Source organism: Condylura cristata, unplaced genomic scaffold, assembly GCF_000260355.1.
Source record: "Condylura cristata isolate star-nosed mole 26May11 unplaced genomic scaffold, ConCri1.0 scaffold00012, whole genome shotgun sequence".
NCBI classification, from domain to species: Eukaryota; Metazoa; Chordata; class Mammalia; order Eulipotyphla; family Talpidae; genus Condylura; species Condylura cristata.
The window spans coordinates 22,380,549-22,399,851 of NW_004567113.1; the positions used below are offsets into that span (position 1 = coordinate 22,380,549).

The window sequence follows — 19,303 nt, forward strand, 5'->3', positions numbered from 1 at the left end:
CTGCGCCACCAGGGAGGGCCCCGACTTAGCTTTTTTTTAACCATTGAGAATATTACTATAGAAAGCGGTGTTTAAAAAAAGCTTTTATCCAGGGTCTACCTGGTGGTGCAGGGGTTAATGTCAGCGCTATCAAACTATCAAGCTATCACCAGCCACCGCAGCACAAGTTCCATCCCCATCCCCAGCCAGGGAGCTGACCCACACGGCACAGCAGACCTCTCCTTCTGCTCCCCTCACAGTGTATTTCAGTAAATCTGCCTGTCCTGCTTACCACTCTGTCTATGGTGAATTCTTCTCACCCCCTGCCTTTACCTTAGTTCTTGTATGCATAAATAAAGATTTTTAAAAATCTTTTTTTTAATTTAGTGTACTAAATAGATTGCTGGCTTTGTCTATGCTAGGTATGAATGGATGTTAAAGTTGTGCAGAGCAGTTATAAAGTAGGGAGAGCATAGTAGTGAGTTTTTCTGAACACAGTATCTTACTTAAAGCAATATGTTTATTTTTTTAGTCTTGCTTCAGAGTACACAGAAAGAGACCTTGCAAGGACAAAAAAAAAAAAAATTATTCCTGATCTGAAAATTGGAGCACATCTATGTTTGATGAACGCAGATGGTTTTTTGTAAGATTTATTTATGCATACAGAACTGGGGTACAGGCCAGAGGTGCAAGTGGTAAGAGGATTCACCAGAGACAGAGTGGAGAACAGAAGAGAAAGATGTATTGAAGAACACTGCTGTGGGTAGCAGAGGGTGGGTCAGGAGAGGTCTGCTACGCCATGTGGGTCACCTCCCTTCTGGCTTGGGATCGAACTCGTGCTGCTGTGGTTGCTATAGCTTCAAAGTGCTGAGCTTTAAACTGTTGTGCCACTAGAGAGGCCCAGGCCTAGATGATCTAAGAGTATGAACTGGAGTGGAAAGGGTTAAATTTACTGCATACATTGGTTTGAATGAATGTGCCAACAGGAATCCTTTGATGAAAGATACCACTGAAATCCTGAAATAGATGCAGACAATTATGTTGAGACCACTGGTTCCTAACTCAGAAGGCATATAAGCAACAGGTGGAGAGTTCTGATAAGTGACATACTCCTGCCACTTTAGCCAAATTTGTTCCCCTATATTAAACGAGAACCATAAGGGTAAGAAGAAATTAAGACTAGGTAAATAGTCTTTTGTTGCCACTCCCCTCCAAAGCTTATATTATTCTTGGCACACAAAGAGGTCAAAATATGAGCTTTGTAAAAACCCACGGAGCAGAAAGTTAAAGAAAACTTTATCAGGAATATATTAATAGAGAAGAGATTTAGAGAGAGAAGAACATATTAAATACCTTTATTGGTGATAGACATATATGCCAAATGTATTCACCAGCAATCACTAACAAGATTTTTAAAAAGACTGAACTTGGGGCCCTCCCTGGTGGTGCCAAGGGTTAAAGTGCAACACTACAAAGCTCTCCAAAGCTTCTGCAGCACAAGTTTGATTCCCAGCAAGGACGATGACCCACATGGCATGGTAGACCTCTCCTGACTTGCCTGCAGCTTCCCTCAGCAGTGTATTTCAGTTAATCTGCCTGTTCTGATCCCCACTGTCTCTGGTAAATCTTCTCACTCCCCACACCTCTGGCCTGTACCCCAGTTCTTGTATGTGTAAATAAATAAATCCAAAAAAAAAAAGGAATGAATTTATGGACATTATTAGCTACAGACATTTAGATAGATGAAATGAAATAAATAATACTCAAATGAAATAAAAGGGACAACTTTAATTTTACTTGGTAGGTAAGAAACATCTTTCAGTGTGAGACCTGTGGATCCCCTGAATTAGATTCACCGGACACTTATTAAAAGTCAAAAATTCCAGTTGTCATCCTAAAATGTATTTCTTTGTGTTACACAAAATAATACTTATTTTCACTAAATTTTGAGAAGAAATGATATAATCTATAATTATATAGGAACCTGTGAGACAGAAAGAAATTAAAGCAGAAATATAATAGGTCAGCTGTTAAGAGAGGTAGCCCTTTGTTTTTCTTAAATAGGTATAATTATGTCTTAATGGGAGGTGTTTGCATCCTAGTCACTGGTCCCTCCAAGGGCACAGACTATTTATGCAACCTAGTGATGATTAAGGAGGACAGGATCATTTCAGAAGGTTCTGGAAACCGAAGGGAGGTTACAGACATGATTTGGGCAATTTGAACCAAATAGGGATATGATCTTACTTGGATCAAACAAATCTGCTAATTGAGGAAAACCCTAATATAAACTAATCTAGTAATACTACCCTTTTGAAATTAGTCGATAAATAATGATACTGTAGGGCTTGAGGTTAAGACTCATATTTGCTTTATGATGCCTCTAGTGCTTAAGGCAGGAACTTACTTCTTGTGCTTAAATCACTCTTGGTCCATGTGGCAACTTTTAGTGATACTTATTGTTTAATAAATTGTCTGCAACAAAACGTTGAGCACCTATTATGTATTGTATACTTTGTAAAATGCTATCTCATTTAATTCTGAAAATCCTGTGAGAGATGTTATTGCATTATTAAAAAGTAAAATAACTGTAGCTCAGATAGTCAGAACTTGACCTTGGCCTTTCTGTTTCTAATGTCAATGCTTTTCTACTGTAAAACATTTGGAAAGTTTATATTTGTACAGAGAAATGGAAAACATGCATATACACACAGGGAGAAAATGTGGATCTTTGCACAGGCATACCTGCATAGAACATATAGGTGAAGAAACAGACTATCTGTAGATTATAAGGAAAAGCATATATAAAGAGCAAATTTCTTTAGTGGTTTTGGGGGAACACTTTAAAAAATTCACTGACTGCTCTTATTTAATTTTCTTAAAACTGTCTTTGTACCTAAACAAGATAGGCATGTGAATTAACTTTTCCACTCTATTTCAAAAGTGATCCAGGACTGAGACCATACAACTTCAATGCCACTTTTACTGTTTTCTAAAAAGAATGATAACATTTGCTATTATGTGATAATCAAGTTCATCTCAGTGTAGCATTTTCCTTCATGGAATTCATCAGAATGTAGTAACTATAACCAGTGGACCTTTGTTAATTTTTTGTTATTGTCTGCTTTCAACACATCTAAGCAATGAAATTTGCAAGTATGCTCGATGAATTGAACAGTTGTGCAGCAGGACTTTTTAGATGGCAAGTGGTGAAGGGGGTTCTCAGCTGCACTTCTTGGGTTTAGAGGAACTGCACAAAGAATTTTGCAAAACACACTCCTTTGGACGTGTCCTCATAGAAGATGGTGCGTGAAAATTTTGAAGAATACTATCATAGTTTTGCATGTAATTTAGTGCATGGATTAGAGAGTAGGAAAGTTTTAAGTTGAGAAAGAAAAACGGGCTGCAGAGACATGTCATGCTAGAACCTGTAGCCCAACCTTCCTCAAGGTACATGCAGGGCTGCATGTTTGGGCAATTTCTGTGATTTTTTTGACTAGAAACCCTGATATGATAAACCTCAACTTATGGGAATCCAACACACTGCATAGTCATCATTAAATTCTGTCCTGATGCCTGACATCTGAAAATATCAGGTGATGCCACAAAGTGGAGAAACAGTATAGAAGATTTAGTGCTTTGTTTAAAGTTGAACTATGAGTCACTGCAGAACTAGATAATAACTGCTATCATATGTTTCATAGTATTAGGTGCCAACGATAGCCCTAATACTGTTCATATTGTGACACTCATTTAGACATGAGGAAACTGAAGCTCGAACAGGTAACATGATTTGCCTAGGGGCGAGAAAAGGCAGAAATGGGGATTAACCAGGATGATGTGACTCCAAATCTACGCTATTTCATCACAATGCTATTTCATGCTCACAATGTCTTTGTCTAACTAGGTGTTTCTACTAGCTAATTTCATTATAAGAGGTTAAAGTTCAATTTACAAGGAACTATGGAATATTCACTGGATAGAGGTCTCAATAAATTTTATAGGCTGAGAGACAGGAAGTATTGCTGTCTGTGATCTAGAATATAAGTGATATAACACTCAAAGATTAGGTAATTTGTATGTTGTTATAGGAATAGGTGAGTCAGTCAAAACTAGATATAAAATCTGCCCTCTTAGCCCAATGCCAGCAAGGAGAAGAGTTATGTTAACATAGGTGACTATATAATCCAATGGATATTATCATCATCATTATTATTTTATTATTACTATTTACATTCACATATATATAAAATGTATGTCCTTTAAAAAATTAATGTACAGCAAAATTTGTCGACTGAGGCTATATTTAGTGAAATTCAGAGATAATACATATTGTAGGAATACATATATGTATATTCATGTATGTATAGGTTTGTACATGAATATACATGTAGTATTTTTATATTTACATACACAAGGCCAACATATAATTTTTTAATTTTGTACTTAAAACAACGCTGTGAGGCAAGTCATTTTATTATTTTTTTAAGATTTATTTTTATTCATTTATGCATATAAGAACTGGGGTATAGGCCAGAGGTGCTTAGGGTGAGCGAATTCACCAGAGACAGGGGGAGCAAAATAGGTGGATCCACTGATAAACACTGCTGAGGGGGAACAGTGGGTGAGACAGAAAAGGTCTGCTGTGCTGTGTGGGTCAGCTCCCTGGCTGGGGTTTGACCCCATACCATAGTGGCTGTGGTAGTTTGCCTCCTTGGTGGCAAAAAGTCTTTTTTGCCACCAAGGAGGCCTGAGGCAAATGATTTTAATATTGTCATAACTTCATAACCAAAGACTAGGAAGACTGAGACTTGAAAATCTTACAGTGATTGTAAGGTTGGAGTTTGAATATACATGTTTGAATTCCAGTCCTGTGCTCTCTAGTATTCACTACTTCCTCCACAGTATCATGATCCCTGATAGAACAGTATTCCCCTATTAAATAGACCCAACTTTCCTTCTTTTTCAGTTAATCTTTGTGTCTCGACTTTTCTCACCAAGAAAATTCCAGAGGTAATAAATAATACATCTAAAATATTCAAAGCAACCTTTCAAACTATAATACAGTCAAGCTTTAATTAGCACTTGAACATCTGTTATGTTCGAACCCCAGCCAGGATACTGACCCATATTAAAACTAGATTTGGGCTTCTTAAATCGAGTTCTAAATCTTAGGACAAAACTCTATACTTAGTGACTGACTGTGGCCTTACTCATGGATATTTAGGACTAGGTGAGTCCAAGGATGAGTGATTTTCCAATTTTCTTGACTAATTGAATCCTGTTTGCACATAAGGCCTAATGAAAAATCCTTATTCATAGAGCAGAGTTGCTAGAGTTGGAGTGGGACAAACGCTTGGAAGCCTCATCTACTCCACCTTCTTATCCTCTCAGGCACATGTGAAATAACTTGAGGATTTTTGAACCCACTTAAAAAAATTGATTTCTCATTATGAAAAGGGAAATAATGACAATAGCTAAGTTGTTTTTATGAGCATTTACTATGTGTCCAGCATGGCACCAATTTCTTTATAAGTGTTATTTCACTTAATCCCTGGAAGAATCTTATCATTAGAACTTCTCATTATCTTTTTTATTTTATTTTGTAATAAATATTTATTTTTATTTATCTATGCATATGAGAACTAGGGTGTAAGCTAGAGGTGCTGTGGCTGGGGGTTAATGTGAAAGGATTCACTAGAGAAAGAGTGGGGAGCAGAAAAGCAGTCTGTGGTGCCATATGGATTAACTCCCTGGCTGGAGATTGAACGCAGGCCACAGTGGCTGCGTTCAACCCCTATGTCCCCAGGGAGGCCCCCTGTAATCTTCAGTTTTAGATGAGGGGACATAAACCCAGAAAAGATGAGCAATTTGCTCAGAGTCAACTAGTATTGAGTCAGAAGACCAAACTGAAGTGCTTTGAGGTCAAAGTCCAGACCTTTGTATTTTAAGAAAACAGAAGTCATTTTCTTAAAGTCATAGAGCTTATTATAAGGAGTGATAAGGAGATGAGATCACAGATGGAAATTTGGTCTTCTAATTTATTAATATTAAATGTATTATTTGTATTTCAAATAATGTGTCTAGAGAATAGCAAAAGTATTTCATCACCTTTCTTATATACAGTAATTACAAGATGATTTTGTTTCTTGATATCCTCTTTTCCCAAAGATAAATACACAAACTCACAATTTACCTTGATTGTGAAACTAATACGTTTTGCATATTGCATATTGTAATAGTATTACATTCCTTATAACAGAAAGTTTATTATAACAGTGGCTTCCACAAAATGGAATTTTATTTAAGTTTAATGAAAATCAAGTCTGGATGTAGGCTAAGGGCTGATAGAGCAGTTCACAAAGTAATAGAAATTATCTTGCCCATGTGCCCAACTAGATATGGAAGATTTTATTATAAGGAGGAACAAAAGTTTCTACATAGACAAGATAATTTGAAGATGAAAAAGTATATCCTATTGTAATCAATAATAAACAGGTGGATATATGGGCCTGAAGTTTAGACAAGTGATGTGAGTGGCTGTGCCAGATTTGGTAGCCATGACCAATATAGATTGGCATTAAAAATAAGGGCACTGGCTGGGCCCTCCCTGGTAGCACAGTGGGTTAAAGCACAAGCACTAAAAAGTTAAAGCCACTTCAGCATGAGTTCGATCCCAGCCCTGGAGGTGATCCACTTCTCCTGACCTGCCAGCTGCTCTCCTCAGCAGTGTACTTCAGGAATCTGCCTGTTCTGCTCCCCGCTCTGTCTCTGGTGAATCCTCTCACCACCCCTGTATCTCTGGCCTATACCCCAGTTCTGTATGCATAAATAAATAAATCTTTTAAAACAAAATATGGACACTGGCAATTGAAAATGTTTTATTCTTTTGGATAAGATGATACCGTTGTTTTAATGTTTATGATATACACTTATATAGCAACTTCTAGCTTATGCTAGAAGTCTTAGTACATTTCATTGTATGTCACTATTAAAATGACACTACATTAGTGCATAATTAAACCAAAGTGAGTATATAATGATCAGGTTCATAAATTTCGTGTTCCATCCAAATTAAATACTCAGTATTTCCATATATTACCAACTAGCAAATGGGAAGGAATTTCATTAACCAAAAATTTTTACTTTTGGAAGAATATTATAAATATTAACAGAATCCATACATTGTTATGTCCAGAAATGTCTAGATTACCTGAGGGATTGTGTCTAGGGAAACAGCAAACTAGAAGACCCAGGGGTCACAACATGTGTTCTAGCTGGCCCATTTCAATATAGGGCCCTCAGTAGCTTACACAAAATGTAATCTTAAGGGCCCTCCTTGGTGGTGCAGTGGGCTAATGCACAGCACTAAGAAGCTAAAGCCACTTCAGCATGAGTTTGGTCCCCACCCCGGAGGTGACCACATGGCACGGCAGACCTCTGACTGCCCGCTACTCCCCTCAACAGTGTACATTGTTAATCTGCCTGTTCTGCTCCCCACTCTGTCTCTGGTGAATCCTCTCACCGTCTCTGCACCTCTGGCCTGTATCCAAGTTCTGTATGCATACATAAATAAATCTTTAAAAAAATGTAATCTTATGGGTCTAGAGATTTTAAAACTCAACTTAAAATGCAAGGAAGAATCTTTTTAATTTACTCTTAGATATGTTATTTATATTATTTGAAAAGATTTGTAGTTCATTCATCTAAGCATTCCAAATTATCTGGCAGAAACATTTTTAAAAAGGTAAAAGTTGATTGTTTAGTAAATGCTGACTATTAAATAATAAAAAAAAACAACAGGTTTTGCTAGGCTATTTGAAGCATGGAACATTAGGTTTGGTGAAAATTAAAGTTTCTAGATCTATTAAAATCTCTATTGTTTTTAACACCTGAGGAAATCTTGAGCACACACATGGGCTAGGGGATAGGGAGACTGTGATATTAAATATGCTCTTGGCATTTTAATATGAGAAAGTAAGGATTCAATCTTTATATGAGAATATTGTAGTACAAAGTGCAGCTCGCTGGGTTCCCGAGTTCAGTTATTTCTGCTACATTTTGTCAGCTTTAAGGAGGCATCTAGACAAGTCACAGGGCAGATTCTGGAGAAGGAAATCTCACATGGCAAAAAGTTTGAGTCTTTGCTTTTTATCAGCCTCACAGTGTCTCTAGTTGATATTTCTTAACCTTTTTTTTTTCCTTCCAGTATACTTGTTGTGACATACTCAGCCACTCCTGTTAAAACTTTTGCCCCATATTTTTAAGTGTTTATTACATTGCCCTATGACTAGAGGCAGCATTTCTGTGTGGCATTGCTACTTTAAGGCAGCTTCCTCAGATTCTGCCAAGTTTATTGTTTTGAACTAGAAAGAATTTGAAGAAAAACAAGCAAATTTATTAATGGGATTAAGGGTTAAAGTAGTTCAATTTGTAAGTCTTTAAATCTATAATTACTTAATACTATCTTTAATTTTTACCACCTCATCTCTCCGTGATTGTAAATTTCTAGAGGTCAGCAAGGTGTCCACCTAAATCTCAGTTTGTAATTCTCTCTGCTAACCAAATCTGATTGAGAACTTAATTAATAAGCTTGATGACAAATGCAATGGCGTTCAAAGCATTCCTTACTGTTGAGTTACCACGAGTACTTATATAGTACATATCTCTAACAAAGTCTGATGACAGCATATGTTATCTTCATTACTTCCTTTTAAAGTAGGTGGGAGGAAAGATATTATCACTAATGTTTTATGGTTGGTTAAACATGGGATGGTTAAGCTGTCACTTGCCTAAGTGACAGGGTCTTCTGACATTTACAATATTCACTTACTACTCTACTAAACAGTACTATGCTCTTTGAAAATGTAATTTTATGCCTATTATTTTAATAATCTCTAGATACCTTATAATGTGAAAATAACATGAAGCCATTCCAATAATAAAATATTGTCCAGATATTTCTAAAAATTTGCAGAGCTTGGTATCTGAATTATTTCATACTGTCTCCACCTTACCCATCCAACTGCTTTTAATAATAGCAATTGATGCCACTTATCAGATGTGAGGGAAATACTAAGAGTACTGTAAATCTTTTTTTTATTGCTATGCTAAGAATACTGTAGAAAATATAGTTCATTATATAATACAGTATTCTTATGAGTAGTTAAAAATTGTATTGCTGTTGAGCTCAGTTTTTATCTTTTGGTGACATGAAAAGAATGTATCTAAGCAGAGTTTGTTGTGCTCTTGAGTTGGCTCTTAGAAAGCTCTAAATTTTGTGTTTTTAACTTAAGTAAAGCCCTGTAGGGGAATTTTGATATCAAATTCCATTATTATTTCCATTTTATGTTTTTGTTTATCTTTGCTTTCATCTGGTACCTCTAAATTTAATTTATGCATATAAATCCATATATAGTTAGTTATATATATGCACACAGATGTTTAAGGTGGCTTAAAGGGACATTGTGTGTGTGTGTGTGTGTGTGTATACACACATATACATATCAATGGTTTATACACACACACAAACATACATGCATATCCTATACATAAATCAGTTTGGAAGAAAATGAAATGTAAGTAAAACAATGAAATAAGAAAATAAGCTTCACATCATTTGTTTTCAATGCTATAAAAGAGAAGTGGAAATGGTTGCTTAGCAATTAGCCTACCACCTGAGTATAATTAATTGTAACTTGTCTATATTATTCATAAATAATAATTCATTATAGGGATTGAACACATAATCTAGTGCAAAGACATGGCTTATACTATCAGAAACTTTATAGATGTGTTTGTGTATTAGCAGATGGGACAGAAATATGGTATTTGTAATGCTATACAGAGTAATTAGTTTTCTATTTCTTCTTAAAAACCTGGCAATAAAAACATACAGTTAATGCACACATATACAAAATTTAGTTCCACCCTACATATTTGTATAGTTTTATTCTAGAAATATGAAAGATTAAAGATATTACCAATGTCACCTGGCATGAATTTTCCACACATTAAAAAAAAATCTAAAGTTTTTGTGTGGCTATGATAAGCACACACTCTACTAAGCACTAAAGAAATAAACCAAACATATAAAAAAAGTGAAATAATACTATTAAGTGATATTTTAAGTCTTAAGCACTGACTTAAGAAACTATCAGTCATAAGGCACTGTATTGTTTTGAGAAAGATGGAAATTCATACCGTGGCATTGTCAAGTGGTCACTTCAATTTGGTTTAGTCATGTTCAGTTGAGCTTCCTCTGAATATTTCTTGAATACATGGTCAGAAAATACAGAGATAAGTAAGACCAAGACCCTGTCCCAGGAGCTCAAATGCCTACTGCAATATACTCAGCATCAAAGAGACCTGACTGAAGTGGAGCGTACTTTTTTAAATTGGCTATTAAATATACACAGGTTTTTATGATGTAAGCATAGCACAGATGCTCAGGAGAGGCAATAGGTGCAAAGAGTTTGAGATTTTGTAGGGAATAGGGTGAACATCAAACTAACTGAAGCTGACTTGGGTGTTAAGTAGTTTCAACTGCTAGTTAAATCACTTCTAGAAAGACAGCTCATAGCAATGGAGAATGATTCAAGACTTGGGAGACTGAAGAGAAATCTATTATCAAGTGATAGGCCAAATCTTGGTGAAAATATAAGTTTAGTGGCAAAGACACTGCAGACAGACCACAGTTGCCATGAAAATGAGTCTAGAAAATGAAAAGTTCATCATAGCTTCCTAATACAATTAGCATTGACTTATAGGCTATTACCCAAGTTAGTCATCAGTAAACTATGACCCAACGGCCTAATCTGGTTTCATTACATGTTTTTAGCTTGGTGCTTGAGCAAAGACAGGTATTTTTAAATGGTAGAAAACAGATCAAAAGAAAAATTGACATGTAAATACAATACTACATTCAAATTTCAATGCACAGAATGTGTTATTGGAACATAGCCACATTCATTTGTTTATGTATTGTCCATGACTGCTTTTGCACAACTGCAGAACTGAATCATTAAAACAGAGAAATATGACCCAGAAAGTTCAATATAGATCTAGTTGGATTTTTACAGCAAAGTTTGCTGAACTTTCGTTTAGATAATTGATAATGTTTGGAACCACCAGTTTTACAGGTATGATTGACAATGTTCATTCAAAACTGTTCAGTAGGACTGAGCTGGTGAAACATACAAATTAAGAATATCATTATAGAAAATGAACAAGATTTTGAGATTAATTATTAATCTGTGGTTGATATGCTAAGTAGGGGCTTGTTTGGGTAGACTTCTATGTGAAACACTGCTGTTTTTTAATTCTCCAGGGCTTGCTATACAGTTTGTTTGACACTTATTCCTTTTCTCCCTTGCCTTTTTCTTGTTTTGCTACTTTGCTTTTTTAATACTATTCTAAAGATTACATATTAAGAAGTGGTATCAGTAGTGCAATGCTGAAGATATTATCTTTCAGAATATTAGGATTTACTCAAATGCTCTATTAAATTTTAATTGCTCTATTAAACTCACTTGGTATATTTATCTGCTATATTCTCAACCTAACCACATGCATACTTAAACTGAAAAGAAAAATCATACAAAGAAAACAATCTGATATCATTGAAACTATTAAAATTTAATTGTCTGTCTGAGGTGAATTTACATGAGGAAGTTCAGCTAAGTTTCAACAGGTTGCACTAATTATTAATGGGGTTTATGTGCAGGAAGGTGTTAATTACATACGTGCCTGTTGATATGTAAAATGGATTTGTTCCTCCATTTTTGAAATTTTTTGAGCACACTTCCACCACGTATAACTTAGAATAATTCAGTACAGAATTACTAAGAGAACAACCAAAAAACTAATTAAGAAATAGGATGAATCAGCTTGAAAAACAATACCATGCAGACTGGGAAGAGCTAATGTTTCAAATGACAAACATCTCAGTAATATGATCATTACCCATATTATTAATAATTAAATAATGAAGATAATAATAATAGTCATTATTTTTATACAATGATCTTTTACTTGGGCACACAAAGAAATACAAAGTCATTTCTATGTCTACATAGATCATCAGGTTAGGGGAGTCTGGAATTATTATCTCTATTTTCTATATGGAGAAAACAAGGGAGAGAATTAAATCTGTTGGCACAACATTATATAGTAAATAAATTGGTGATAGTATTTTGAAAAATCCTTTTTTTATTCAAGGTGTTTTATGTTGATTCTCTCTTTACCTTTGTTACCATGCCTCTCACCTCAAAACTACCAAAGATAGAACATCACTAAAATAGTTATGAAATGTGAGGTTCAAGAGAGAAGGGCACACTGGTACCTTGGACGTGATAATGTGGAGGACTCCACTTATAAAAGCCATGGTGTTCCTTATTTTAAAAAATCCACTACAATATAAAGTATATAAATTAAAATAAATCTCTTATTTCTATTATTCCAGTTCTTAAAGATAACAATTGTGTCTATATATTTTGTTATCCACAAAAATATATGGTTTTATTATTTACAAAAACTAGAACATGGAATTCAAATTATTCTGCAACTTGTTGTTATTAATATGTGTCATTGACCTTTTGCATGTTAACACATAAAGCTTTGCATTAATTTAATGGCTACAATTATTTATTTTTCTGTCATCCTTAAATTATTGTGCAATAAACAAACCTGATATTTCAGAATTCTGTATAATGATCATATACTTTTGATAATTATATCATATTTCTTCAAATTACAAGTCAGAATGTTTTGACAGTAGTCAAAGGACCTCCCTCCCCACGTGCCCCTCAGAGTTTTGCTTACGTCTGCTATATGCATCTCCTTTCTTCTGCAACAAGTGGATAGCAAGCATCAGGGATGAAGAAGAGGAATCAGTTTTTAGATACATCAGCACATACAAAAAAATAACCATCGTATGGAGAAGTCTTTTTATATTGCAAAAATTGCCATTCTAGGAACAGGTGTTTGCAATTCCACTCAAGGGAAAACTGGAGATTGAAGAGATTGGAGAGAGGAAGATGAAGTTCCCTTGGTTACAGCCCCATGGGAAAGTCACAGGTACATAGAAGGAGACCAAGTAGAGTCCCTGGAGCCTTTTGCTATCACAGGGCCTTAGGCAGGGGTAGAGTCATGAAGTAATGATGACACTATTGACTTCTACAACGATGTTCCCATAGAACAGAACATCATGTCAGAACCAGGATGTGATGATGATGTGGCAGGGATCAAATGATAATATCATTTCCTGGCCCTATACCACTGGGAAACAATATCTCCTTGATTCCGTAAGCGAAAATTATATATTAGGAAATGTATTGCAGTTTGCAAGAAGTTTTCACATTGATGATGGGTTCCTATAATCAATCATGTGCTTTAGACAGACAGGTATTCTGTCCCTTACTGACAGATGAAGAAACTCAGCTTGGAGTTTAAGTGATTAATCCAAACTACAGAGTTAGTGAGAAGAACAGCTGGATCCAGAGTTCTCTTTACTCTACTTCAACCCCGGTTTTCTTTCCAGGATAAAATTTCCCTCCCACTCCACACCCATCCTCATGTACCAGGCAGACCTATAGAGATAAGAGTACATGGCATTGAATCTACCAATGTGCTAACTCAAGAATTTTAAAGTAATTTTATACCTACCTCTGAACTTTGAATAAAAACTCACTCTGTAGTCAATTCTAACTTCTTATTTCATTGTTTTAAACTTTTGAGCTTTCTTAGCAAAGGAAAGGCAAATTTACTTATCAAACAAATACCAGGTTGACCAACTTTTTTTTTAGCCTATGTGTTTTGAAGGCAAAACAAATGAGGCAGGTTGAAAAAATTACATCAAAAGGGATTTTTTCAGTATTATCACTGAAGGTTAGAAGTAAATAATGACTCAAAAAACCAGGCTCTTTAGAAGAATCATCTAATCTCTTATTGTATCCTCAAAATTGGGTTTAGAAATATAAAAGTATAGATAAGTAGAATTGGAAACTCTATTTGGAACTTGGTCTAGTTCAAGCATACTTCATAGGCTTTTGTAGCATTTAGAGTGTTCAAAATCAGCTTTAAATGTTTTCATAGCTCTTGCAGTGCCTAATTCAGTGTCTTTGCACAGCCAGATGAATTAATTACAGCTAGCAGCACTTCCTATATGCCAGGCACTGTTGTAACACTTCACATATTGCAATTTATTAAGCCCTCACATGAATCCTATGAGCAACACGTTAACCTGTATCACCTGGCCCTACATCATCTTCACTTTATTTACTTATTTATTTTTTAAAGATTTATTTATTTATGCATACAGAACTGGGGTACAGGCCAGAGGTGCAGAGGCGGTCAGAGGATTCACCAGAGACAGTGGGAAGCAGAACAGGCTGAGTGAGGAAGTACACTGCTGAGGGGAGCAGCAGGCGGGTCAGGAGAGGTCTGCTGAACCATGTGGGTCACCTCCGGGGCAGGCGGGGATTGAACTCATGCGGAAGTGGCTTAAGCTTCGTAGTGCTGCGCTTTAACCCACAGCGCCACCAGGGAGGGACCCCATCTTCACTTTATGGTGAAGGAAACTGAGCCACAAAAGAGTAAAAGCTTTTTGCCTGTAATAATATAACCTAGGATTATCTTCAACTGCTTGGGATTGTGATATGTTCTGGATTAAAACAGTAATCTTCCACCTTCGTGTCCCAAATTCCCCGGAAAGATCTCCTTTTCCTAAGAGCACAGTGTGCTTTGCAGTGTCATTTATCTAGTGCTTTCTTTTTCAGGCCAATTGTGAAAGTCAGAAAGAGAGCCTGCTTGGAGCCCTGGGTTATCGGCCTCATCACCTTTATCTCCCTGATTGTGCTGGCAGTGTGCATTGGGCTCATTGTCCATTATGTGAGATACAGTGAGTATGGGATGTACTGACATCCTGAGATTTAGCCCCAGTATTTCCACCTGTACGGTCCTGTTTGGATTTGCCTCAGGATTATCATTCATTACTGTAATTCATTTGCATGAATGGTTCCAAGAATTTTTGCCTGCCTTGTCTCTTATTTTGACAAGGAGAATTCTTGATTTTGTCTTTGATGTAGTAATGCTCCTGCTGGGAAGAGAATGCTTTTTTTTTTTTTTCCTTTTCTTTTTACGGATAATCAAGTCTTAAGTAGAGGAAAGCCAGAGGAGTCCAACATCTTGAGTTGTTTGGGTTCATAAGGCAATCACCTTGATTGAAAATAATTCCAGCTCATTGAAATCCTGACAAATAAGTTTTAACTGCAAAAACAAGGATCATAGAGAAGTAGGCTGTATTCTGTTTAAGTTGGAAAAAATGCTTATAGTGATCTAATGTTGAATAAGTGTCTGGTTTGTTATTTTGAATCTCATCTTGGGATATACTGCAAATGATTAAAGGGACAGGGTGTGCAGAGAAAGTAATTACGAAGAGGTTCACTGCGATAATCAAGGTGCCTTGCTGCTTTGAAGGACCTGTTATTAGAAAGATCCCCAGGGTGCTCAGTCATGTTCTTACAGTGTGTAATAACCCTTCTGAAGTTTTCTTTTGCCCTGCCTCAGGTTAATCAACTCCACTATGACCTATGGGTTTAATATCTCCCTTAGTGATTAGATAATGCTTTGATGTTTAAGACCCTGTAACCAAAGAAGCTAATCACCTGATTATCATTTAATTGGAACTTGCAGAAGCTACTTTCTGTAAACAGAAATGGTGATCGTAAAGGTGTTTATTTTCTTCCATTAGCTGACACAGTTCAATCTCAGTTTTCAAAACAAGGTAGCTCATTTGTGGGAAGTTTAAGGAAATATTATATGTAGTATAAATACTTTTGGTAGAATTTACCCACATACAGGTTTTTAAATTTGAGGTATCTGTATTTTGGTAATTTCTCCAGCACATGTTTTCAACCACAAAGAGAAATCTGGAAATAGCATTACAATTAGACAAATCTGTAATATATGGGTCAAGTCCAATAATGTCTTCACCATGGATGCCTAGGACTATGTTTTATTCACTTTTAAATTTCCAGAATTTAGGAGGTGCTTGTCTCATATCAGCTATTTTATTAACTAGTGACTACGGAATGAAGTCTACCTAATTGACTAGGTAGTGACTACATATCATCTACTTAATTGACTAGTTAGTGACTACAGAAGGGGAAAAAATGAATGAGCCGTATCTGTGCTATTTTCTTAGGCATACTTCATAAGGAATTCTAGAGGTTTATTTGCCTCAGTGAGAGAAAATGTTCTTTATGAATTCTCCTTTATCTTTTTCCAAACCAAGACTTACAAATCTTACTCATACACAAGCAATGCAAACCTGGCAAGATTTGCCAGGAACCTCTTCCTGAATGCTGTTGTTTGGATGATGAGCTGAGTAACAGGGAACACAAAGTTGCACTGCCCACACAGCACACCTGAACAAACAGCAAGTGTTGTGGTGTGGGTTACCGTCATATTGTGACCTGTCCTCCACTTGGGGACGTAGACTAAGAATAAGTACATGAGCGTTCAAAAACTGGCACACCTTGATAAGCAAACCAGACCAAACAAATATGTTTCAGGTGGAGGTGATCGGGTTTGGGAAACATCATTTTGGCATAATGTCCATGACAACATAGTACTATGCCTGCAGTTTGAGTCCAGAGATCTTTGGAACTACATGTCTATCCCTCTGTGATTTGAATGACAGAAGGTGAATCTGTTACGACCAACATTACTACAGGAATCATAAATCTTTTCCTTTCTAAGACCTATTATTCAACATGACCTAGGTACTGCATTGTTAACAGAATTTGGAACTTGTTAGAAATGCAGAATGTTGGATCCAAATTTAGAACAAATGTGAACTATAGTCCAGTATTTCAATGAAGGAAGAACCTTCTCGAAATCATGCCTTTTACCAGTCATCTGTGTACTTTGTATTACCCTGGTCGTTCAGAGTAAGGACAATCATGAGAAGGAAGTGAACAAGTGAAAAACTTCCTTTGCCCCTTATTTGGAGAGTTATGTGCAGGAGATCCTGACCTTTCAATCCAGGCTGGTCAGTATCTGACCCAAACTGTTCCCACTGAATCCTCTGGAAGATCTTTGAAATGCATCAGTATTTGTTTTGCACAATTTTTATAAAATGAGAGATTTCTTCCAGATCTTCGGTGAACAGAGATTCCCCCCCACACACACACACACATCCCAAGAAGCTTTACATAAAGAAAACTTGTGTTTTGAGAGTTAGAATTTGGCTTGAAAGCCCATTTATCTTTTTGGCTATGCCAAATTGGAGTTCGGCAGTTTACTTACTTTTCTGAGGATGTGGTTTTGATTTGTGAGAAATACTGCATTTCCATGGTGTGGGGTAAATGTTAGTGTAAATTAAATGAGATGTGTGAATATGCCTATAACACAGGTGCTCAAGGCAAACTGCTTTTCCTCTGGGGTTAAATGAATAGGGAAAGAATGAGAAGCAAGACAGGATAAGCGAAGAGGGACAGAAATTGGGTGAGGTGCACTCTATTTTCCTCAACAACCATACACATCTCGATCACATTGTATTTCTAGTGCTCAGCACAGATTTCATACAGAAAAATGTAATCAGCTTCATACTTCACTGAATAGATCTTGAGGACTCTGTACTTTATGTACAGGAGGACAGATGAAAAATTTGTACACTTATTCTTCAGCAGATCAAAAATGTGCGTTGTTTCAATTGGGTGCAGAAAGTGGAGACAGTGTCTGGGGAAGAGTCAAGGTAATCCCTGTTGCTGGTAGGAACAAAGGGAAGAACAAGATACCTACACAAATAAAATCTATTTAGCCAAAATAAATTTTCTCACACTAGCATTCTCATGACCAGAGTCGATGTGTAGTTTACTGAATTGGGAACAATCTACTTCAGAAATATAAAATAAATTTACCCTTGAGAAACGTCTACACCCACCCATGTTTGTTTGCTCAGATGGCATGACTTATTTCCTTCTGAAGGTTATTCAGGAATGGATCACATGAGTAATTAGACAGGTTCAGTACAGTCTGTGGATAATGCCCCAGAATATCAATAATTTCTTATAGTTTTTATACTTTAAATCTTATCATGGTGAATACTCTCTTTTATACTACATAAACATGAAGGCCAGGGCAGGATAATGGAGCTGATGGCCTGGAGTAGAGATATCATTTCCTGTTAGTCTTTCTAGCTATCACCAAATTGGGGAAATGATCCTTTACACACACTTGGTAAAACATTACGATAGGTTTGCCTTTTTCCTTGTAGATCAAAGGAAGACATACAATTACTATAGCACACTGTCATTCACAAGTGACCAGTTGTATGATGAATATGGAAAAGAAGCTTCGAAAAGTTTCACAGAAATGAGCCAGAAAATTGAATTAATGGTAAGCACTTTTTCTCCATTTTTAAGGCATTTTTGGTACTTTTTTTCTTGAGATTTATTTTTATTTATTTATGTATACAAGAGCTAGGATGTAGGCAACAGGTGCCACAGTGAGAGGATTCACCAGAGTAGGGAGCAAAACAGGTAGGCCAACTGAAATACACTGTGGAGGGGAGCAGTGGGCAAGACAGGAGAGGTCTGCTGTGCCATTTGGGTCAGCTGCCTGGCCAGGGTTTGAACTAGTGCCACTATGGCTGGTGATAGCTTAATAGAGCTGAGTCTTTAACCCCTTCCCATTTTATAAAATGGGAAGAGGACCAACCTCACAGATATAACACAAAACTGATAATACATGACTTGAGAGAGTGTGCCTTGCAGGACAAACAAGTGACATTTAGTCATCCCTTTATGTCATTCCCTCTCTATCCTTACCTAGAGTTACAATCTTGATCAGCAGGTTCAGCAATTCTGGGAATGTGAGAGTGACTCAAAATATGGTTGTTGTTTCTTTTTTGTTTTGTTTTGTTTTGTTAAGATTTATTTACTTATTTATGCATACAAGAACTGGGTTACAGGCCAGAGGTGCAGTGGTGGGGGGGTGGGGGTGTGCAGGTGGAGTTCAAAGGATTCACCACAGACAGAGTGGGGAGCAGAATAGGCAGAATTACTGAAATACACTGCTGAGGGGAGCAGGAGGTGAGACAGGAGAGGTCTGCTACACCAGGTGGTCACCTCTAGCCAGGAACTGCAGATAGCTCATAGTGCTGAGACTTAACCCCTTGTACCATCAGGAGGTCTGGTTGTTGTTTCTTAAACTTCCTAAAGAAGTGACTTTGACCAAAACACTATAAGATTAAAATTACTTAGGTATAGGCCCTCCCTTGTGGCGCAGCGGGTTAAAGCACAGCACTGAGAAGCTAAAG

At 36.5% G+C, this 19,303-nt stretch overlaps 1 protein-coding gene across 1 annotated transcript in view; it reads left to right on the forward strand.

The window, feature by feature from the left end:
- LOC101631807 (transmembrane protease serine 11E) overlaps nucleotides 1-19,303 on the forward strand; it is a 68,656-nt gene that overhangs the window by 33,807 nt on the left and 15,546 nt on the right. The window contains exons 2-3 of the mRNA XM_004681459.1: nucleotides 14,757-14,878; nucleotides 18,260-18,381. Coding sequence (XP_004681516.1) covers nucleotides 14,757-14,878; nucleotides 18,260-18,381 — 244 coding nt within the window. The remainder of the gene's footprint in view (nucleotides 1-14,756; nucleotides 14,879-18,259; nucleotides 18,382-19,303) is intronic.